At 39.7% G+C, this 22,895-nt stretch overlaps 1 protein-coding gene across 10 annotated transcripts in view; it reads left to right on the top strand.

Moving 5' to 3' along the window:
- Positions 1-22,895, top strand: part of LOC131127638 (multiple C2 and transmembrane domain-containing protein 1-like) — a 100,923-nt gene that overhangs the window by 18,566 nt on the left and 59,462 nt on the right. For 9 of the 10 annotated variants that reach the window (XR_009129539.1, XR_009129541.1, XR_009129537.1 and 6 more), the window contains exons 2-4: positions 13,816-13,930; positions 20,964-21,106; positions 21,199-21,278. Coding sequence is in view for 4 of the 10 variants with exons in the window: in XM_058069713.1 (XP_057925696.1) it covers positions 13,816-13,930; positions 20,964-21,106; positions 21,199-21,278 (338 nt within the window). In the remaining 6 variants the exon portion in view is untranslated. Of the gene's footprint in view, positions 1-2,972; positions 3,053-13,815; positions 13,931-20,963; positions 21,107-21,198; positions 21,279-22,895 lie in introns of those variants that run through there. The other variant, XR_009129540.1, reaches the window with a different exon arrangement.

Genomic DNA, 22,895 nt, shown 5'->3' with positions numbered 1-22,895 from the left:
ACACCAGTAGACATTAAATAACTTTTGTGTAAACAAAAAAAAGGAGCGAAACAGCAGATGGAGCAACCGACATAAAGGTAGCAGTATCTGAGTGCTTCAAGAAGTAATGGATGTGAGTTGGATCCAATTCCATATCGATTTGCCTTGCCTCCACCCTCAGCATGATTAAAATTAAGCAGTGTAACAAATAAGCTCAGCATGGGAAGTTTTATGGTCAGGAGGGACGCACCAGATGAAAGAAAGGACCGGCCCATCCAGATGAAGAAGGACATCCCGTAATATACTGTAGATCTGATCAGGCAGTGACCAAAGGCTATGTGCATGTCATTTGCAACTCAATGTCGACCTCTCTTCTTCTGTGGTGAGTGGATATTGAATATTTGCAAATGAGCCTCTCTGCAGCTGCCATGTAGGAATAATAAGTATTGCCTGTAAGATTCATTTTGGAGGGTTGCTGTTAGATTTGTCTCTCATTACACTTCACATTCATTATAATTTCACAATTTTAGAATTCATGAAAGTGTGTTTTTATGTTTTGTTATTGCTTATTGTTGTCTAAAGCCAACTAAATAATAACTGAACCAGTCCCGAATGGCGTCTTAAGACATTTGGATGTTACAGCTATACATGCACACACAATTGTACATGACTGTACACAATTTTACATGATAATAATATATTAAACGCACTAATTAGAGGCAATTGTACATGCATTGTGAGATGAACTGTGGGACTACAATAATTTATTACTGTTATTTGTTACCAAACCGGGCGGCACGGCGGTCTGGTGGTTAGTGCGCAGACCTCACAGCTAGGAGACAAGGGTTCAATTCCCACCCTCGGCCATCTCTGTGTGGAGTTTGCATGTTCTCCCCGTGCATGCGTGGGTTTTCTCCGGGTACTCCGGTTTCCTCCCACATTCCAAAAACATGCTAGGTTAATTGGCCACTCCAAATTGTCCATAGGTGTGAATGGTTGTTTGTCTATATGTGCCCTGTGATTGGCTGGCGACCAGTCCAGGGTGTACCCCGCCTCTCGCCCGAAGACAGCTGGGATAGGCTCCAGCACCCCCCGCGACCCTCGTGAGGAAAAGCGGTAGAAAATGAATGAATGAATGTTACCAAACCCAGCTATGAACCATGATAAGTGAATTTCTGCCAAGTAGGATTCACCACTTATAAATCGGATATTTCAATACTTATTATGGAAAACCTGTTTCCGACATTCTTGTGGTGGTTTTAACATTATTAGAAGCCTTTAAACATGAAATAACATACCCTAATTCATTTAAGACATAATTCAAAGTTGTGATTGTGTGTTATTGTAAATGCGTTCCAGTTGAAGTGACGTTGGGGGTTCAGAGTTGAATTTCAGCTTGGCATGGTTACTGCCTCGACAGTATTCAGTGTTTTTCCTTGGGAATTTTTATTAGGGATTACTGTGCCTGCTATGAGATGTACCAATGATCAAGTCTGTTGCTCACTGTATGTGTCTCACCAAACATTACAGTAACATTACCTATACCAGGGGTCTCAAACTCAATTTACTTGGGGGCCACTGGAGATAGGGTCTGGGCGAGACTGGGCCGCATCAGGTTTTCCAAAAAAAAAAAAACAACGCATTTATTAAAAACAGAAAAATGAATAAACTTTGCTTTGGTTTCAATTTTCTACAAGAAAAGCTCTGATAAAACATTCCACTGTTCTCAAATATCTTAATTTTTATTTTTCTGCACAAAATAAGATGAAAATAAATTAAAAAATTGCACAACTGCAGGGTCTTGAGAGACATGCTAACTCGCAAACGAGAGAGCTAGCGACCTAAACGGTAGCCTTCAAGTTATTTCCTTTAAACTTAAATAGCCAAAAACTTACCACTTCCACACGGATAGGGAGGTTAACTATTAACAGTTATTTAACCTTTAACATGAACATTAATCAAACATAATACTTTTTTCTGGGTACATGATACCATACAGCATCCATATCAAACTTGTGCGGGCCGCACTAACATTAAACTTTCATATCAAGGCGGGGGCCTCAAACTAGTGTCCTGCGGGCCGCATTTGGCCCACGGGCCGCGTGTTTGAGACCCCTGACCTACACGGAGTGACCAGTGTAGAATACTACATATCATCACATCTTTGAATGCATCTTCTGAATGCCTTATATTTGTATTTTTGTACATTTAGCCATTTTTATGTCTGAAAATGTACGTTTTAATAATACAAATAACAATAAAAACAACAACAACAATAATAATAATAGACCATATTCAACCACGAAACAGCAAGATTTATTAATATATTTGAAAAACTGTGATAATGTAAAGCCATACATTGGCAAGGGATTACTGTACTCTAAACATATCCACTGAAACATATACACGATGGTTGTCATTCTGTCAAATTATGAAGGGGGTTGTTTTGAATTCCCATCGGAGGCAGCCACTCTTTTTTCCCTTAGCCTCCTTTGCCAACAGGTGGCTTCTATTTCGAAGCCACGATGATCACCACTAGTGGGCCGATGAGTGAGTCTATAAAAAGATTTGCCACTTCAGGACATCTCCTTTCATTTAACTCATTTCATGGCATTCTCCACTTTTTTGTGCTGCATGACCTCTATTGGTTTTCACTCGCTTCCTTTCCTGTCTTCATCTCCTGGGTCTTCTCCATTGGCAAGGGCACATAGCAGACATTAATGCAGGAGTATTTCTGACTTGTCAAATTCTATGCTAAGAGAAGCATGTTATTCTCATCTATGGCGTGATGCCTGTTCACCCACAAATGTGATGACTCACCAACATGATGTGGGTGTTGGTTGCATATGTGTGTGTCCCCATTCGTGACCTTCTGTAACCTCCATGGATCTGTGAGTTTAGGTAAGGATCCCTGCTCCCATTACTTTGCATATAATGTGTATTTGGCGTGAGATGCAGGTGCTAATACTCTAGTATGCATGTTAATACACAAATAGCTCACTCTGTGCTTTGTTGGCGTGCGAGAGGTGTCACTTTGCTTTTCATCTCATTAATGAGCTCCACTGATCCAATGGTAAGTCTTACAGTGTGACTGGAGGTCATTTTTGAACTTTGTTTAAGCCAGCTTTCTAAAAGAAATTCTCTTCTGTTTTCATATGCTAATTTAGGAACTTGTTCATTATACAGAATTTGTATTTTAATTAACATGAAATTTCATATGTGATGCCTTTTAATGCAGAGCCATTGCACAGGCATTGTCGAGGCCCTTTGGGATTTTGGTTTTATTATTGAAGAAAATGACAACAGAAAGTTTTCGAGGATCAATTAGCTTTAGTGTGGTTATTATAGAAGCCTGTCGCTGTGTGGCGTAGGCGTAGCTTTAATGACAGATGATGACTCAGGGGGTTTGTTACTACAAACGCTCACCTCTTGTGGGCTTCTCTCCAAGTCTGGAGCGTGCATGATGAGATGACACATTGTACCACAGTGTGAGTAAGCAGAGTGTGTGTCCTTTAGCCTACATTTTTCTATGGTTGTTGCATATCAAGATTCATATCAATATTCATTGTGTACAATGACGATACACTGTGGGGGTTTTAACTTTGGGGGTGCATACCGTAGGCTACTTTGCAGCGATAGAAAAAGCAATTCAGTTTGGTAGACATTACAATGTAAATTCCAAAATTAGTCAGATTTTTTGTTGTAGCCTTTAATATATCGGAAATACATGTATTGACCTGGTTATGTGACAAACAAAAATATTTTTCAAGACTAATTTTTGGAATATATATTTTTAAGACAAAATCAAATGCAGAAAAAAAATAAAAAATCAGTGAAATATGTAGATTGCATTAAAAAGTAATTGTTTGTGGTTAATTGGCTATATGACCTGACCATGATAAGTGAATTTCCCTAAATAAGAAGTTCTTATTTATAAATGCAATATTTATTCTAAATACATTGTTATAGCCTCTTATACATTCATATATTCATATATTCATTCACATAACTATTTGCATACACCCATAAGGTAGAAAAAGACAGCCCAATCTGACCAAAAAGCAAAAATATTTTAACTTATATTTCCTCTTCCCAACCTATCACATCAGTCCCTGTTCTGATTGTTATTAATATGCATGTATTTGCATTTAAGCTTGTTTGTTTGCTTTGTTTGCTTTTGTTACCTCATTTGTGGTGAGTCATTTCACAACATAAATAACTTCAGAAAACTACACATACATTAAATAGATAAATCATTAAAACATATATATTTTTAATGATGCATATTTTATATGGCCTGAAATTGACTGGCGTCTAGTACAGGGGGTACCCGAAGTCAGCTAGGCTAGGCAACCGTAATGAAGACAAGCGGTATAGAAAATGAATGAATGATCCATATTTTATATATACCATGACGCTCTGTACAGCCTTGAGAGCTGCAAAAGAAAATGGGGCATCAACTTGCTTCTGATAATGTATTGTTGTGCTTGATGCTTTGCCGCTAGTGTGGCGTTTGGATGAGAAATATCCATGGTTGAGTAATTTCTTATGAAGAAAACTTTAGATTGTCTTGAGAAGTGGGGGATTGTGTTTTTTTCCAGTGTCAACAATCAGATGAAAAGAGAACAGCAGATCTACAGTATATGCACCCTTGGCTGGGTTAACTCATTGATTGTAGATTTGGAGTACATGTTTTTCTGTTATTGGTTGTGTGAAAACATACATTTTGGTGTTCATTTGAGTTATTTCCCTTCATTTCCATCCATCTGTGTCTAGCTACTCTCTAAGGACAATGTGTCTTCTTCTTGCACTGATAAATCCTACAAATTCCTCCAATCCTCTCCAGCGATAATTCCACTCTAGAAAAATGATGGAGGATGAGCCTGTATCGGTTGCACTGCACTACAGTATATGGTGCACGGTTATTAAATGTGCTTAAATCTTATGGCAGGCGTGGGTATATTCCATTTGTGACCAGTCTTGAGCAAAACTTTTTATTTGTCAGATCAGTCAGTGGAAAGTGAGCATCTCTTTGCATTTGTGAGTGGCAGACGGGAGCGAGAGAGCGACACAGAGAGAACAAAACTCAGTGCCTGTGGGTTATTCACGAACATTGCATCTGGTTGGCCTTTGCCGTGCGAGTGAGTGAGCAAGATAAGGAGTGAGCGAGTATGTGTGTGTGTGTGTGTGTGTGTAGTATAGTAAAACCAGCAGCGGCAGCAGCAGCAGAAGCAGTAGTACAGTAGTGTTTAGTGTGTCAAGATGTTAACGCTACCCCTATCGGCTGTGGGACAGAGCCTTACGGTAGGTGTAAGTACCTGTGGACTGCTTGTTTGCCAGTATCATGCTGTATTCATGGTCAATAAATAGTGTTTGCATGTCAGTCCTTTGGTGGTAATAGGATGCATGCTGCATGGATGGAAAACCTCAAATGTTTCCATCACTTTGTCACAGACATCAATTTGCATGTGGAATTGATTTTCATACATATTTTCCCTAAACCTGAATACGTGCTTTGTGTATGGAATATTTTGTACTCATTGCAGTAGAAATAAAGTAAAGTGGCATTTCTTTGTTTTGTTTACATCTGCATGACGGGCAGAAAGAGTATAGTGGCCGTGTCGTGTCTGATTACTAATAGTGTGGAAACTGAGAAGGGTGCTAGTGTGACCAATAAATCCACCATGATGAGACATGATTAATTAAAACATAGCGATGCATGATCCTGTTCATGTCACCACCATGACCACACTCTTTGAGGAGATGTAATTCATTGGTGAGAGTACGTTCTATCATGTACATACAACCTTACTCTCTCCTCAGTCTGTTCTCTGAAGGGTCGGATACTGAACGTGATCAGAATGTGAGCACCATATCCAAAATTTGATGCATTTTTCACCCCAGAGAAAGAAGAGGTGAAAGTAATAGTAAGACCAGAGAGGGAACGAAGTAAGATTGACATGAGCCACCACAGGTGGGATTAGAGGCAAAGGTAAATAAAGTAAATAAAGGAGCCACCTACAGGGAGATGAACATGGTCTGATTAAAAAAAACAACCTTTTATACTGCAGATGTTCATGTCTTGTCACTCCAAATTGTCCATAGGTATGAATGTGAGTGTGAATGGTTGTTTGTCTATATGTGCTGTGATTGGCTGGCGACCAGTCCAGGGTGTACCCCGCCTCTCGCCCTAAGTCAACTGCAATAGGCTCCAGCATACCCCCGTGACCCTAGTGAGGGGAAAATGGATGGATGGGTTTTTATATTAATATTAATATTAAAATACCTCCATTACAAAAAATAGTCTAGAATTTTTTTCTGTTTTGAGAAATCACATCACCAATGTGTGTACCACGCAAAGTGCGTATGCATGCGTTGAAAATTCCCTTCAATGCGTAACTGTCTGCATGCTACACTCTTCAATACTTTTCCAAAATCAATATTTGACCATGGCGGCACGGCGGTCGAGTGGTCAGCGCGCAAACCTCACAGCTAGGAGACCAGGGTTCAATCCCACCCTCGGCCATCTCTGTGTGGAGTTTGCATGTTCTCCCCGTGCATGCGTGGGTTTTCTCCGGGTACTCCGGTTTCCTTTGGTGATTCCAAATTGTGAGTGTGAATGGTTGTTTGTCTATATGTGCCCTGTGATTGGCTGGCGACTAGTCCAGGGTGTACCCCGCCTCTCGCCCCAAGACAGCTGGGATAGGCTCCAGCACCCCCGCGACCCTTGGGAGGAAAAACGGTAGAAAATGAATGAATAGTTGACCACCTGCTGATTTACTACCTTACAAAGACATGAAAAGTGCAGCATTTTAATGTTGGTTTACTGTAACATAGAGAGACATAATGTAAAAAAAGAAAGAATACAACATTAACAAAAGGATCCCTACTATCAAACATGGAGGTAGATGTATTCTGCCTGGGGGCTATTTCTCTGCTAAGGGAATAGGAAGACTTCACTTGATGAATTGTAGACTTTTGGAGAGAACCTCCTGGTCTAGGCCTAAACACTGAACATGGGTGGTGGATTAGTCTGGCTTTCTCTTACATTTTGTCACAATGCCATAAAAAGCTCATGTCTTCGTAGAGGGGTGAACTTACTAAACTGTCAGGGTATCTGCGTATTTCCTCCCTTAATGTTCATTCATTCATTCATTCATTCATTTTCTACCGCTTTTCCTCACGAGGGTCGCGGGGGTGCTGGAGCCTATCCCAGCTGTCTTCGGGCGTAAGGCGGGGTACACCATGGACTGGTCGCCAGCCAATCACAAGGCACATATAGACAAACAACCATTCACACTCACATTCATACCTATGGACAATTTGGAGTCGCCAATTAACCTAGCATGTTTTTGGAATGTGGGAGGAAACCGGAGTACCCGGAGAAAACCCACGCATGCACGGGGAGACCATGCACACAGAGATGCCCGAGGGTGGGATTGAACCCTGGTCTCCTAGCTGTGAGGTCTGCGCGCTAACCCCTAGACCACCGTGCCGCTCCCTTAATGTTAAATAGCTAAATTGTAAACAAAAGTAAACATTCATTTAGCGTTGTTATTACTTAAATTTTCCATGAATGAGACACCCTAAATGCTTTCATTTATGTGGACCACCTCCCTGTCACTTACTATAGCACTACCCACCTCTCAGTCTCTGCCATTTTTAGCAAAGGCGCCAGTGTGAACGATACACACTGCTGTCATGCTGCCAGAGTGGAGGCTGGAGTCTTTGGCAGTGTGTAGGCGATACCAGAATCTTTGATCAGTATAGGAATGACATTCAAACCTGACACAGAGACGAACCTCTTTGTGTGGCTAAAGACAACAGCGATTGTTGTCAAAATGATTGCACTGTAAATACAATTACTGTTTGGGTGTTGAGTTAATATGTCATTTCATATAGTGTTTTTGGTTGGCAGTGGGCTTTGTTTCAATGTTTTATTCTGTGTATACCTCGCTGGTTACATAGTTTTTCGTCAGCTGCCAGATAAATTTATAGAATTTTTTCATTTACATTAAAACATATGTGTCAGCGCTGCAATGACATCCGCCTCGCGGAGCTGTTTGGAAAATGGCATTGAGTTTGACCTTTTCAAACAAACCGTTTCATAATAAAGCAATTCCTCTGGTATCAACTACTATTCTGGGAATTTCATTTTTCAAGTGGAAACAATATTAAATAAATAGTAAATAGTACAAACTTCACAACCATTCTTGGCCTCATGGATGGCAGATTCAGATCAAACGTCAAAATAATTTAACTGATGAAAAACTGCAGCACTTTAAATAATACACTGTACAAATAACATCTTTAAAGAGGTGTGAAACAGTCAAAAGCGGTCATTTTCACTACAGCAAAGCATGCAGGGAAATGTGTCATCTGCCCATACCACAACTGCAAACTCTCATGGATTGTGATGTTTTTGTGTTGGCATAAAATACTATTACTTTGTGTAATGTTCAGTTCGGCCCACAACCGAAAGCAGGCTTTGACTTTTGGACCCCTGTGCGATTGAGTTTGATACCCTTGCATTAAAAGATGCAGCCATCAGTCTATGTCCAGATTAGCGTAAGATATATTTTTCCTTCTCTAACCAATGTAAAGTTGAATGAATAAATGAATGCGCCAGACCGAAGCAATTATGATTTAGCACTTATACATGTCTCCTCTTTTTCACACTTTAAGGTTTAATTAATCATTTATTGGTGTTGAGTTAAAGATGCCCCATTTTTGTTTGTGTAATTCATCAAATGGAAGATGTGTTGAGTCACAAAGCCATATTATTGTCATCATATTTTCTCTGTTGGTTCCAATGCATATGGCACATCATGAGTCAATCCACGTATTTGGCTTGGAAGCGTTTTCATAAAACCAAGATGCATCTGAGCGCAATAGGCTGGAGTCAGTCAGGTCAAATAAATGTAATTATTCTTGCCATGCTGCATGCCGAGAGGATGATTTGTGTGTATATTTCACTTCACTGATTAAGGGGTCCTATACTTGAATTGAGCTGCAAGAGCTATTTTGATATGCTGTTTGTACATACTGGATATGTAAATTTATATGGAGTAATATTAGTAACACTACCTAGTTTACGGGGTAAAAACTTGTATTATTTCAGCTGTATCATGGCACACTGAGCAACATGGGCTTGGGGAGTTCACTGTGTGCATGGATACTGGACTTTCTGACTTCCTGCCCGTCCTCATCCTCAACACTAGAGCACCACAGGGGTGTGTTCTCAGCCACCTCCTCTACTCCTTCTTCACGCTCGACTGCTCACCCATCCAACCATCCAAAGTTCCGACATACTGTGGTATTTTGGTGTATAGTGTGGTTCTCCAGCTACCGGACACTTGAAGCTAAAACAAACAGACTCAAACACAACTTCTTTTCCCAAGCAGTTAAATGCATCACCCCAATTCCCATAAAAGTAAACCCCAAACTTCTCTCTTGATAACCCTACTTACCCATATCCAGTGTGCAAGACCCAAGGGCCTTATCATCCATTCATTTGCTCTATTTTATGCACTGCCTGGTCAAAAAAAGGTCTGACACACACACACACACACACTAATATTTTGTTGTATCGCCTTTAGCTTTTCACGGCACACATTCACTTTGGCATAGTTTCCACAAGCTTCTGCAATGTCGCAACATTTATTTCTGTCCAGATTGCATTATTTTTTTTTATCTTGTATTGATGAAAATATCTTGTATTGATGACAGGTGATTTGGACCATGTAGCAAAGTTCGCAAAGCTTCTAATAATATCTTTTAAATAATTTGGTATCTGCTGAAACACACAATCGCCCATGCGATACTGATCTTAGCTCTTTGTCTAGCTAAATTGATGAATTATGAAGTTTTTTGGTCAGGCAGTGTGTAGGAAGCGCTGTATTGTGTATTTTCAAAGACATATAACTTCCCTCCATCCAATTTATGGACAATTTGGAGTGGCCAATTAACCTAACATGCATGCTTTTGTAATGTGGATGGTGTTGGAAAGACTCTTGTTAAATCACACAAATATTTTTATGAGATGACCCTTTATTGATCTTGTCACTTAGGTAGAAGTACAAGCGAAATTGTGCAATCATTCGTCCGTACATATACTACATGCTATACAGTGAGACTGGGAGTGGACAGGCCAGGATGATTGGGCGATGAAGGAGGGGGAGAAAGGGGAACAAAAAGAGTAGAGGGGAGGGAAAAAATTAAATTCCAAACTAAACTCCAAATGAAAAAGCATAATGTGGGACTGTTAAAAAACCTCGGCATACATTTGCACAAGTAAACACATTTTTGAAGGGGAAAGGTTCCGAGTGCGGCCATAAGCCAGCCACGTGTAGTCCCGAGATATGACATCATGCCATGAAATTCATTGCAATGATTATGGATTGTATGCTGTGCGAAATACAATAAATAGTTCATGGGTGCAATATGATTTTTGTCGTTATGTATGAGAATATATAAGAATTGTGTTTTCTGGTGATGCATTCAAAAAAGCACATCAGCATTGTATTTGGGTTGTTCACATGCTGAGCCAGCAAACGAGCGCCTATGCGGACGTGTTCCTGACAGTCATGTTGTGTTTCTGAGGCGTGCCTGTGTGGTATCAAGCTGCCATTGAGTGACTTCATGGTTGCTTGACAGCTTGGCTTGGCAGCATGGCCTGACTGTCTGCCTGCCTGCTGCCTGCATCACTTGATGCTCATAGTGTTCTGGTTTTCTCTGCTACCATGAGTGGTGATACGCACACATTGCACACTGTCATGGTGTTTATTTTGTGAAACACGTGACTTCAGTGTTATGAAGACAATCTGTGTGTTTACTTACCTGACAGGCGATTTATTGTCCCATATTTCTGCCCATTTTCCTTATAACCCCTCTGTTGCCATTTCTTATCCAATTTTTCATTCTGACACAACTCTTATTGATTTAACTCTAAAAGATGCCTGATGTGAATAACAAACAGCATCTTTCTTCCATAAAGAGAAAAGAAAATCACATATCGTTAATTGAACAGAAGCATAACCTCCGAATTGCATTCCCTAATACTTTGTCAATCCCATTCTGTGTTTCACCCCAGTGAGGAACTACTCAAGAAATATTTTGTCTCATTCAAAGAAAAGAACATCTTGTAAAATCAGAGGTCACTGTTGTTGGATGAGAGAGGACCTGCTGACTCACCAACTCTGCTTGAGTTCATCCCAAAAGTGTTCTTCCTCACTAATCTCATCCAAACTGGAAGAGAAAAGAGCCTTCCCTACACTATTCTCATGAATACGAAAGCTTAGCGAGCTAAGGGATCTAGTCCAAACTCTGATAAATGGCTTCTGTGTTTTTACGGTATTAGCAGGAAGGAACCCAGGAAGTCTTTCTTCTGGTGTAAGGGGAAGCTACATTTTGTTTACAATTCCTAATGACGCAGGAGGCATGAAATCCATCCAGCTGGAATAGGTGCCTTTGTCGATTTATGTGCGCCTTATAGTGTGGAAAATATTATCTATTAGTATTATCTTCTTGATAATTACTCTTCATCATTGGGCATAAATGTACTTGGCTAAAAGGGATTATTTCATATGTCAAGTTGGTCACGGAAAAGACTTAACATTACAAGTGACGTGTTGTATAAACATATTGTTCAGAGAAGAAACAATGATGGTGGTCAGATTCAGGTTACCCCCCTTCATATAATCAGATATTCCAACAGAAAACAAGATAGATAATTAAAAAAAAACACTGACCTGTGTCTGACCTCTTTAGTATGATGATCCATTAGGTATACACAGACTAGAAATCTTTCACACATAAAAAGCCTGCCTTATCCTGTGTTCTCAATCACCCATTACTTGTATTCCATATATAGCCGAGCAATACAGGCTCAGCTGTAACATCTGGTGCAACTGAAAGGGAAACTGGGTTATAATATGATATGGAGGTCAGGGCTCCAGATTAGAGTCAACTATAGGGCAGTAGTGAGACTTTAAGGCAGCTATAATGAGATAAAGAGATATACAGTAGGTCCGGAGCCCTTGTTTTCACAATTACACCCACATATTACCCGTATTCAATGTGCTCATGTTTTGTTGTCATCTCTTTTTGAAATAATTGAATAAGGCTGCTTGGTGTGCTTGGAAGGGTTCATATCGGCTCCTTTTTGATTCTGTGTACTTTATAGGTTAAGAATACAGTATATTGTACACCATCAGTGTAGGGTTTGGTTAATGGGAGAAGAAGGCCGTATTGATTGCCGGTTGGGATTGTATACAAACATTGAGAGCACTTTGCAAGCTGTGTCGTTCTCCAGAGACAATTGAATGCACTGTAAATGCAAAGTGCTCCAGCAGGTGAATGCAAATGTAATGAACTCTCTCCTCTCCCTCATCACTTTGGGATACGGTATGACGTAACTTGGGATTGAATTTCAGTCTCAACAGTTTCTATGCATGTTTACTGTTCAACGGATACTGTTCCAGGGACTTAAAGATGCACATGTTCATCAGAATTCCTTTACAGTGGCAGTGACAGTTCTTATACATGTATAGGCAATGCTTTGCACAGCAACATTTTACTTATTCAGTACTACAAATATAATTTCCATGAAGTAAGATGATTTGGTGTATTATTTGATGTATTTGGCAATGAAAGTAAACAACAGGAAGACGTTCTAGGACTAGTTAGCCTGGATACCATACACGTTTGGAATGTTTATAGTTTATATTTTGACTCAGCAGTGATGCTGCATGGATATTGGCTTATACTAGAGTCATTGGTGAAAGCAGACCTATTATCTTTGTGTTTTAGCCAAAACAAGATTTCACACATAGCAGCTTTGACTTTGGGAAACAGTGATGGACATTTTTTCCTCTTTTCTGGTATGATGCAGACTAAACCACTAACTGTTGGTGTTTGCTTCATATTAATCTGGTCCATCTATGGCCTAACCGATTACTCTATTCATTAAAATAAGGTATGAATGTGAGTGTGAATGTTTGTTTGTCTATATGTGCCCTGTGATCGCCCAAAGACAGCTGGGATAGGCTCCAGCACCCCCACGACCCTTGTGAGGATAAGCCGTAGAAAATGAATGAATGAACAACAACAACATTCATCCATCCATTTTCTATGGCGCTTATTCCTTGCTATACACATCCTTGTATTGCTGTCTATGCCATTTCTAACAAATTATTTGTCAGTATCACAAGTTTATTACTCATGTTTGACAGTTCTGAGATTCTGATTCTCCAGACCGAAAGTAATGAGAACTCTAGGTTGTCTCTAAGTAGTATCCCTGTGCTTTTTTTAAAATCTCCTTTTGCCCTTTTGTTGTTATTCTTAGCCTCATCTGTAAGCTGTATCCTGTGCCCACACGTGACTGATTAAGAGGAAGGAAATACATAATGAAGGGGGTGTGGATAAGATGGACGTAAGATGAAGAAATTATGCAGTAGTGAACAGCTTGACTTATCATGTGTCTTTCTAATGGCTCCAAAGGGGAACCAAATTGTCAGTCAGGAGAGGTTTTCCATCATGACCTTCAAAGTCCAAAGATGAGAAGGAGCAGATTGGTTTTCAAATGAGTACACCACATTTGAGATATTTGCACATTTTCTAACAGGCTGTTAATTCTCTCTATTAAATAACTGTAATCAATCTATTTGACTGTAAATGTCCTCAGTCGATTCAAATGTCACTTATTTGTAAAAAGTCCCCACACGTTGCCCCTATAGGACTAAGATAGGTTTACCCTGTATGGCTGGTTGTTGGAATGCAAAGTACTAAGCTTTGGTGATTTGGGACACTTACTGTATAGTCATCTTGTTTCCATAGGGAATCGATACCGTGGACCCTTGTAATGGAGAACCTCCGGCTCCTAGTCCGACAATGTACCAGCTGGATATTGTCCTAAAGAAAGGCAACAACCTGGCCATCAGAGATCGCACAGGTAGGGGCTATGTTTTCATCCTTATCCATACAAATACGGTATGATTTGGTATAATACTATGTTGTAGGGCTGGGCGATATTGATATTTAAAAAATTCCTTTTTCATTCATATCGGTATAGACTGGAGTTGATATGGAGGTCTAGGCTAGTTCTTCTGTGATGTTTTTAGTGCTTTATTATTACTTTCTTATTGTTTTCTGTGCCACAACAACCCCTTAAGCAAGTGTGCACCAATGGATGTCCATCTTCTTACGTTTGTAACTTGCATTGTTTACACCCGGAGATCCCCGGACGAGAGGGTGCATAACAGCGAGTGAACAGCGAAGAAGACGGTATAAAGGTCGCTTATCACGGTATCAACCATGTAAAATTTTCACACATATTTGGCTTTGACTTTTGTCGAAGTTCACTTTGTGGAAAAATATCATATATTGACTTTCAACCAAAATATATTGGGGTATTAGTTTTGGTCCATATCGCCCAGCCCTAGTATATTTAATCATGGCCCCGCAAGGTTGCCTAATGGTTTCCAAAAATATGCATGCTAGGTTAATTGGTACCTCTAAATTATGAATGTGAGTGTGAATGGTTGTTGGTCTGTTGATATGTGCCTCTGATTGGCTGGCAACCAGTTAAAGGTGTACCCCTTTTTTGTACTCCTGCCCAAAGTCATGCTCCAGCATGACCCCAGTGACCATGATCAGGATTATAGCCCATATTAGAGACAATCAGTGATTTCATTATGATGTGTGTCAATGATATTTTAATAGAACAGCGCATAACAGATCAAGTAATGTAATGTACATGCCATACTGTAAATTGAAAGCAATGTTCTTGCAGTATTAGTACAGTGACTCCAGGAATGTCCTAGGAGTGGATATGTGAGGATTGGTCCATTAACTAATCCTCATTGACAGCCTTAATAAGTCAGGTATGGAACAATGGAGGGCTGGGATGTCAAGTAGAGGTAGTTTGCTGTAGGAGGCAATTTAGTATCAGTACTTACTGAGTCACTAAAAGCCACTGTGTGAATTATTAATGATTTAAATAGTTTTGGGTGTTCTTTGGAACATTTTAAAGAGGGTATAAAAGAGGTTAATTTTTGGTGGAACTCAATAAACTGTTTGACATTCAGACACATATTCTTGCCGCTTTTATTTAGAAAAAGTATAAATTACTCCACTGTATTATTAGATTTCCACTTTTACAAAATGGTGCAATTGATATGAAGATCACATAGACTTTCACATACAACCGTTTTTCATTTATGTAATAGTGTAGTTTTTAAGAATAAGCAAGGACTTTTGCATAGCAAGAGTTGAATGGTATTATTGCCACATTAATCACAGGATAACCCCTGTGAAGATGTGAAGATCTTTTTAAACGTGGTGATGAGTCTAGAAATAGAAATGCAGTCAAAATCATATTCTAGTAACACACTCATACTCAGACGACCACATCTCCATTTGCCGTTTTCTTCTCTTTAATGCTTGACAAACAATATATAATATATAATAATGGAGGGCTGGGCTCATGGGCTGTGATTGGTTTCAGTGTTAGTATCTCTAAATGGAAGGCCAGGTACAGTGATGTCTCTGAGGATGTAAAAGAGTGTGATACTGATACTTGACATTCAATTCAGCGTGTCATCCTCCCACATGCTGTCTTTTTTTTCTCTATTTCTGCTTATGCAAGCCACAGGATCTTACTGTGACATTATCTCACCTCTTGTATCAGCTTTTGTTGGATATTACGGGAGGTTAATTTGTGGTCATTCTAGAGTAAAAACAAAGCAAAAGCACCCGGGGGGCCATGATTGTATAGAAGCTGCCAGTGTTCGACCGCAGAATGACTTGTATTTCAGATCTGTCCAATACGTCCTGTTACACCCCTTGCATTCTGGGTAATAGGATACCCCTCATGCTGCAGCCATCTGTCAGTCCTGTCATGACCGTGAGCGCACAGGCACACAGACACACACTGTTTGTAACCACCCACAGACAGGCTTTACCAGGTCTGTTGGCATGGAGGAATGTTTTATTGGTAGTTCTGTCATGTTGTTCTGCTCATTTCCTGTCTTATTTACAGTATCTGCCACCTACAGTATGAATGCATGGAGCATCCAATTATATATGTACTGTATATATACGTAGCTTATGTCAGTGAAATGCGGTTAGGGTAGGTAGGCGAGGCAGAGATGAAAGATACTAATAATAACATTTTTTGCATGTTCTCCCCGTGCATGCATGGGTTTTCTCCGGGTACTCCGGTTTCCTCTCACATTCCAAAAACATGCTAGGTTAATTGGTGACTCCAAATTGTCCATAGGTATGGATGTGAGTGTGAATGGTTGTTTGTCTATATGTGCCCTGTGATTGGCTGGCGACCAGTCCAGGGTGTACCCCGCCTCTCGCCCGAAGACAGCTGGGATAGGCTCCAGCACCCCCCACGACCCTTGTGAGGATAAGCGGTAGAAGATGAATGAATGAATGAACTGTATTACAAGTTTATGATAACAATGGACTATTTACAATTTTCACATTTGGAACTGAACTGTGTGTGTGAACCGGATAACGTGCACATGAGGTAATACATTCAAATTTCCCCTCAATGCGTAATCTCTTCAACACTACAAGACTCCATACCTTTTCACTTAGTGGTTCCTGATTTCCCAATTGGTAAAGGTGAAAGGAGAAACATCTCAACAAACAAACAAAACATGGTCTTTTTTATTGCGGAGTTGCATCATCACCTCTTTTTGTATTTAGCCCAAAATAGTCTTTGTGAACAAATGGTTGGGTTGAACAACCAACGTTTCGGTGCATACCGCCACCTACTGCACCAAAATGTAGATGCGTTGTGCATACATGCATTGACAATCCAGTAGTGACATGCTTCCATCATAGAAAATACACAAATAAATGAATGATGATGCTGATTTCAAGTTAAAGGCAATGGATTTGAGGATTATATATGTTTTATCCTCAAAATGCATTCACACCATCTTGTGTCTCCTATTCAAAGACCAGTCATGTTCATATTGTTTCACTTAATAATCAATCATGACAAAAGAAAATTAAAAAAAAGTATGTTTTTTCATCAAGTACGTGTCGTAACTTAGTATGTTGTACCTTGTGTTGTTACATGCTTGTTTTCAATGAAACCTTACCTATTTAAGGGTAATTACAAAGAAGAAACTTTAATGAGTTATTAATTTCCTCTAAGGAGTATTAAAGGTATTTTTAGTCCTGGTTTCGGTGGAAATATAATTACACCTTCATATATCATCAGTTAATAATGCAAGAGCACTTGTCTGCACTGGGCTGACATGGAGAGCTATTGGTCATGAATGTGTAAAAGGAATTTCAGATTGATGGTGAAGATGAAGAAGTGAAATAATTCATTGTTAGAATGATATATCAACACGCACTCAGACTTGTTTCAAGAGCCTTGACCAAGATGTGTCACATGTTTCAAGTTCAAGTTTAAATACCGTTCTCACGGTAAGAATAGTTCCTTCCTTTGCTTGTTCAGGACAAGATAATAAGAATTGAAAATGGATGCATATTGTGTGTAGTGGCTTTCTCCCCTGAAGGTGGCCATTTTATTCCGTGGCCTCTTCTTTGTCTCCAATGGATTATGGGTCACGGATTGTGATTTTTGGCAGAATATCCCAGCATGTTTTCATTTCAAGTCTCAATGAGCGGTGCTTTTATTGCTGCTTCTCTGACAGCAATAAATACTTAAGCTTTATGTGCATTCTCAACTGGTGTCATGAAGAAAGGGGGCATTTATCAGAGTTAGTACCACTGACTTTTGGCCACGCTTGAGGCAAATTTACCATGCTGAGTAAACTTCAGGGCCATCTCCCATTGATTTTATTTCCACACATTGATGGTGTTGGTTTTAGTAGCATCTCAGATGGACTCCCAGATGTTAATGACTCATTTTCAGAAGCTTTGAAATGCATGGTGCATACACAGCCCATTAAAGGCAGACAACTTTCAAACAGTGAAGTAATACCCATATTTGCAGTACCGATTCTCTGCAGTACACTCGGAGGATTCAGACCAATTCCAAGCCAGTTGTCCCACAAATATTCGCTCTTTTGTGTACAGTAGTTGAAGAGTTACATCAAGTGGTGTCCTGTTTCTGCATCTCTCCATCATAGTCATGGCCACAGATACTGACATGTCAAAGATGGCAATGTTTTTGGTCACGGCAGTATAAATTACGTAGATGATTTGGTTGTGTTCTATACAAGCATCGGCATGCCAATATTTTACCTAAATATGATAAGCTATAAAAACATTGTAAATTAGTCTTTGCTACGCACGGATGGACATTCAGATCAGCTGCACCTCCTTGTTGTTTTTATGAGTCTAGTCAACATAGGGATTTTTTTCATCATACAGAGGGCTGGTTTCCAGGGTGGGACAATCTGGTCGTTGCTATATGGACAAACAACCTGCTACTTTATGAAAACAATGACGTCACTGCACCATCACTAGTGACCATAAGTGAGCATCTTTGTATGCTTGCTGCTGAAAAGCCAAAATAATATCTGAATATTTCAACTGGCACTTTACGTGTGCCTTCTAGGTATGTAGGTGCTTTCATTTCACACTCTTCTGCACACAATCATTTAACCACATGCATCCATCAAATCTACAGTCTATAACACCAACTGGTCAACAAAGCCATCATTAATTACAGATTAGGGACAAATTTATTGACCATTCCAGTAAATAGCATGTGTGGAAGATGCAGTGATTTCACTTCCTCCTTGAAATGTCTTATGTTTTTTGAGGAAATGATACTAAAAGTGAGATAACTGTTGAGGTAGACCCACTCTCCCTTTTATTCGGCTGCCACCCACAACATCAGCCCTTTCCTTTTCAGACTTCTCAGCTGGAGCACATTTATAGTGCCATAAAGCTCGCACTGTAGGATGCATAGGTGCAGAAGCAGTGATGTGTTTATAGACCATATTGAACTGGCACGACACAGAAAGAGTGTGGAGTAGATCTTTAGATTTGTGCCACCTCCATACATATGCTGTCATCCATATATCTTTATCCCAATACACTTGTGTTTTCATGCATGTCGGAGTATACACACACAATGGGTCTCGGCTTTGGGCAAAGCTAATCAACTGTAATTTGATCTAGGAATTACATCACACATGCTCACGAGTTCAGTTCAAACTTGGGGTCTAATATTTTGAAAAGCATTGCCATATAAAGGGTCCCCAAAGTGTGTTTTTGTTATTACATTCTTAAAAACAGAGTGATCCTGTCATATACTGTTGTTCATTCATTCATTCATTTTCTACCGCTTATCCTCACGAGCGTTGCGGGGCTCCTGGAGCCTATCCCAGCTGTCTTTGGGGGAGAGGCGGGGTACACCCTGGACTGGTCACCAGGGCACATATAGACAAACAACCATTCACACTCACATTCATACCTATGGACAATTTGGAGTCACCAATTAACCTAGCATGTTTTTGGAATGTGGCAGTAAACCGGAGTACCCGGAGAAAACCCACACATTCACGGGGAAAACATGCAAACTCCACACAGAGATGGCCGAGGGTAGAATCGAACTCGGGTCTCCTAGCTGTGAGGCCTGCATGCTAACCACGCACGCTGTGCTGCCATACTGTACTTAGTTAGTCTTTAACTAGTGTTTTAGCTTAGGTGCTTAAAGACAGCAATGTGGTCCTGCTATATAGAGGATATTTGTACAATATTAGTCATTTGGTGACATTAAACGATATAACAGAACCTTGCATTGACAAGTCTGCCCCCCTTTACTCGGTTTTCTGGCCCTAAAACAATTTAATTGTCTATACCTTACTTATAATGTTTGATGCCTTGCTCAAAAGTCCATTTTCTGGCACAGAAAATGGACTGGCATCTCTATTTTTCTTTTTCTGTCATAGCAGATTTTGAATTTGGAACCTACTACCATCTGGTCTCCAACCCTGTTGTCAGTATACTAATTTTTTGAAAGGCAACAAGACAAAAAAGCCCCTCCTTTGTTTCAACTAGTATCGTTTCCCAGCCAGCCAACAGATGGCATGTATTCCTCTATAAGAATCACTCTATTTGTTGTTGTCTTCCTTGAAGATGCTTGGCTAAACACGTAACACCACAGAGTGAGAATGCTTTGATAATCGGATATACTTCCACCTCTCACCATTTCTCTGTTAAGCACTTTTGTCACAGTGCACAGCAGGAACAGAATCAAACAGATCAGTGTAGGTTTTTTTTTCCTACCTTACTAGATAGTCTGACATTCAGAGATGCCCTGTGAGTGCAGGTTCATTAAATGCATATGCACATTCATTTTACAATGACATATTAATGTATTATTTAAATGAAATGGTATCTGTTAGGAGCGAGATTAAAACACGACAATATTGCTGCAAGAAGAGGGCAGCCAGAAGCCAAATTATACTGTGAGATATGGCATCGCTACTATGAATGAGAAAACATGTAATATGGAAGTGCACACTGCGTGCTTTGCACTCACTATAAAATTGGAATCCCACCTATAGCATCAGTGAGTGATGTGTGGCTGTTCTTGGAGTTGAACAGCGGCCACCATGTTAATGTCCAAGTTGAAATGAGTAATTCTACTTTTGGTGAAAGTTACTTAAGATTACGGCGGTCCTATTCCCGCTTCTTACATTTGTTTGAGCACCAGCTTTACAAGCGCTGGTGATCATTGGTGGATGTTACTTACTATTGATCCAAGTTAGTAGCACAAAAAGAAAGCTGAAAGAAGAAGAAACCCCTCCACACTGGAACCCAATCCCTAACCAACAGAGCCAAGAAGGCAGAGCTTGGACACACTCCTCCATCACCTGGCATTTTCCTGGCATAACACGTATGGGTGTCCAAAATGTGGCCCAGGGGCCATCTGTGGAATGTGATTCATTCTTCTTTCTCTTTCAGCTTTTCTCTTCAGGGGTCGCCAGAGCAAATCAATCTCCTCCATCCAACCCTTTTTCTTCCTATTCTCTTAGGGACCAGTGATCCATACGTCAAGTTCAAGATTGCAGGGAAGGAGGTGTTCAGAAGCAAGACCATCCATAAGAACCTTAATCCAGTGTGGGATGAAAGAGTAACGCTCCTGGTGGAAAGCCTGAGGGACCCTCTGTACGTCAAGGTACAGTTTATTTGTTGAGCATTACAAAAGTGATGTTTTTTTTTTTTTTTTAGAAATTCTCTGTTTATTGTTGGGGCTTCACGTCTCTTTAGGTTTTTGACTATGACTTTGGACTTCAGGATGACTTTATGGGTTCAGCGTACCTATACTTGGAGTCACTGGAGCATCAGAGGTAGCTTTTTTCTTGCTTTTTTTCATGCACCCCTGTTCTTTGCTTTTTGGCAGTGCATTGAAGTAATAAGAGGATTACAAAACGCAGCGCATGCTTAGACAAATAAGTCAGACACAGTGCAAGCTTTAGGTTGCACGGTTAATGCTGATACTTATAGTGTACAGTGTATAATAGTCTTTTGCTTCCCTCTTGTGGTAGCTTTCGGAAACACACTCACATGCTTTTTTGCATTGTCTACAGAGCGGCTGCTAAATATACAGTCTAGGAAAACATTATTACACTAAAGGTACATTTGTTTGGACAAATAAAACGCCAACACCAAAAAAGTAGTATAATTTTGACAGTACAGAGCTATTGATGTAAGAACTTTAGGGATTTGGTTATTGTCAAGAATGCTTGCAAGTGGTTGTATGTGTATATGTAATGTTTAAAATTACTTACTACTTAAAAAACACATGCATAATAGATGCTAATGCATTTTTTAATGTCCTTCCTTGCTGAAATTATAGTTTGAAAATATGTAATTGTAATTTTATCAGTTTTTTTTTAAGGTTAATGACATATGGTGGCAAAATATACACATCACTTAATGTTCTCATTTTGAATGGCTCCGTAGATAACAAGGATCAGGAAGATGACACTGAAAACAATCTCCACCTCCATCATCAAAATGCAAATCAACACATTACCTGTTGGAGGAATTTAAAGAATAATGTTATGCTCATAATGGCCTCACACACTATCCAAGTGGATGTGGCACACATAACATCCCCTCTGAGAACATTATAGAGCTTGGACCTACATTGTTTATCCAAAAACGTATTTTCTGGAGGATATATAGCAGAATTCTCTGCCGTACTCATGCTCTGTTTACTTGCGCACTAAAAATCAATAATTAATTTTGCCTTTGACATAAATGAAGCGAGCTGAGCAGGTTTGATTTGTACTGCGTTTGTATTTGTCAAGCTGCTGTGCCTGTCTAGAAGTCTTCTGGCGCCACCTAGTGGAGGCCCACCAACATTGAAAACTCCTTCTAATGTATACAACCGTCCCCTCTTTGATCACATGTGAATTCCCTGAAGCAGGATTCATTATTATGATTATTATTATTATTATAGCCCTGTATACATTAAATAACACCTATATAGTCATGTTTACACTCTGCTGAACTACTGTGCAGGCTAAAGGATCACTGAAGGTACACAACCGATTGACGCTAAATTGATAAGACTGTTGAACTGATGCAAATTTATGTAACTGAATGCCCGCCATAATGCTGTAAAACTCAAAGTATTTGCACAATGTAACATGTAATTAAGTAATGGTATTGTTATATTTGTTGTAGAGTGTAGCCTCAAACATCATCGTCACTGACTTGTCATTAATTCAACTAATCACCCAGAGAAACAAATTAGGAAATTAGCAAACTAGCAAATTAGCTTTAAACTGTATTGTGTGGGACTACACTCTAAGTCTTGGCCACTGTCCTGTTCATTTACCAGTGTTATAAATCTACACCTTTTTATGACACATACTTGCCTTTGTTTTAGGGAAACCTAAAAACTAATAAATCTAATCTTTTGTACCCAGTGTTGGCACAATGAATGGCACACAGTG

The sequence above is a fragment of the Doryrhamphus excisus genome, chromosome 4 (genome assembly GCF_030265055.1).
Source record: "Doryrhamphus excisus isolate RoL2022-K1 chromosome 4, RoL_Dexc_1.0, whole genome shotgun sequence".
Taxonomy (NCBI): Eukaryota; Metazoa; Chordata; class Actinopteri; order Syngnathiformes; family Syngnathidae; genus Doryrhamphus; species Doryrhamphus excisus.
The sequence above is the reverse complement of the archived record's forward strand: the minus strand, read 5'-3'. Positions and strand labels throughout refer to the sequence as shown.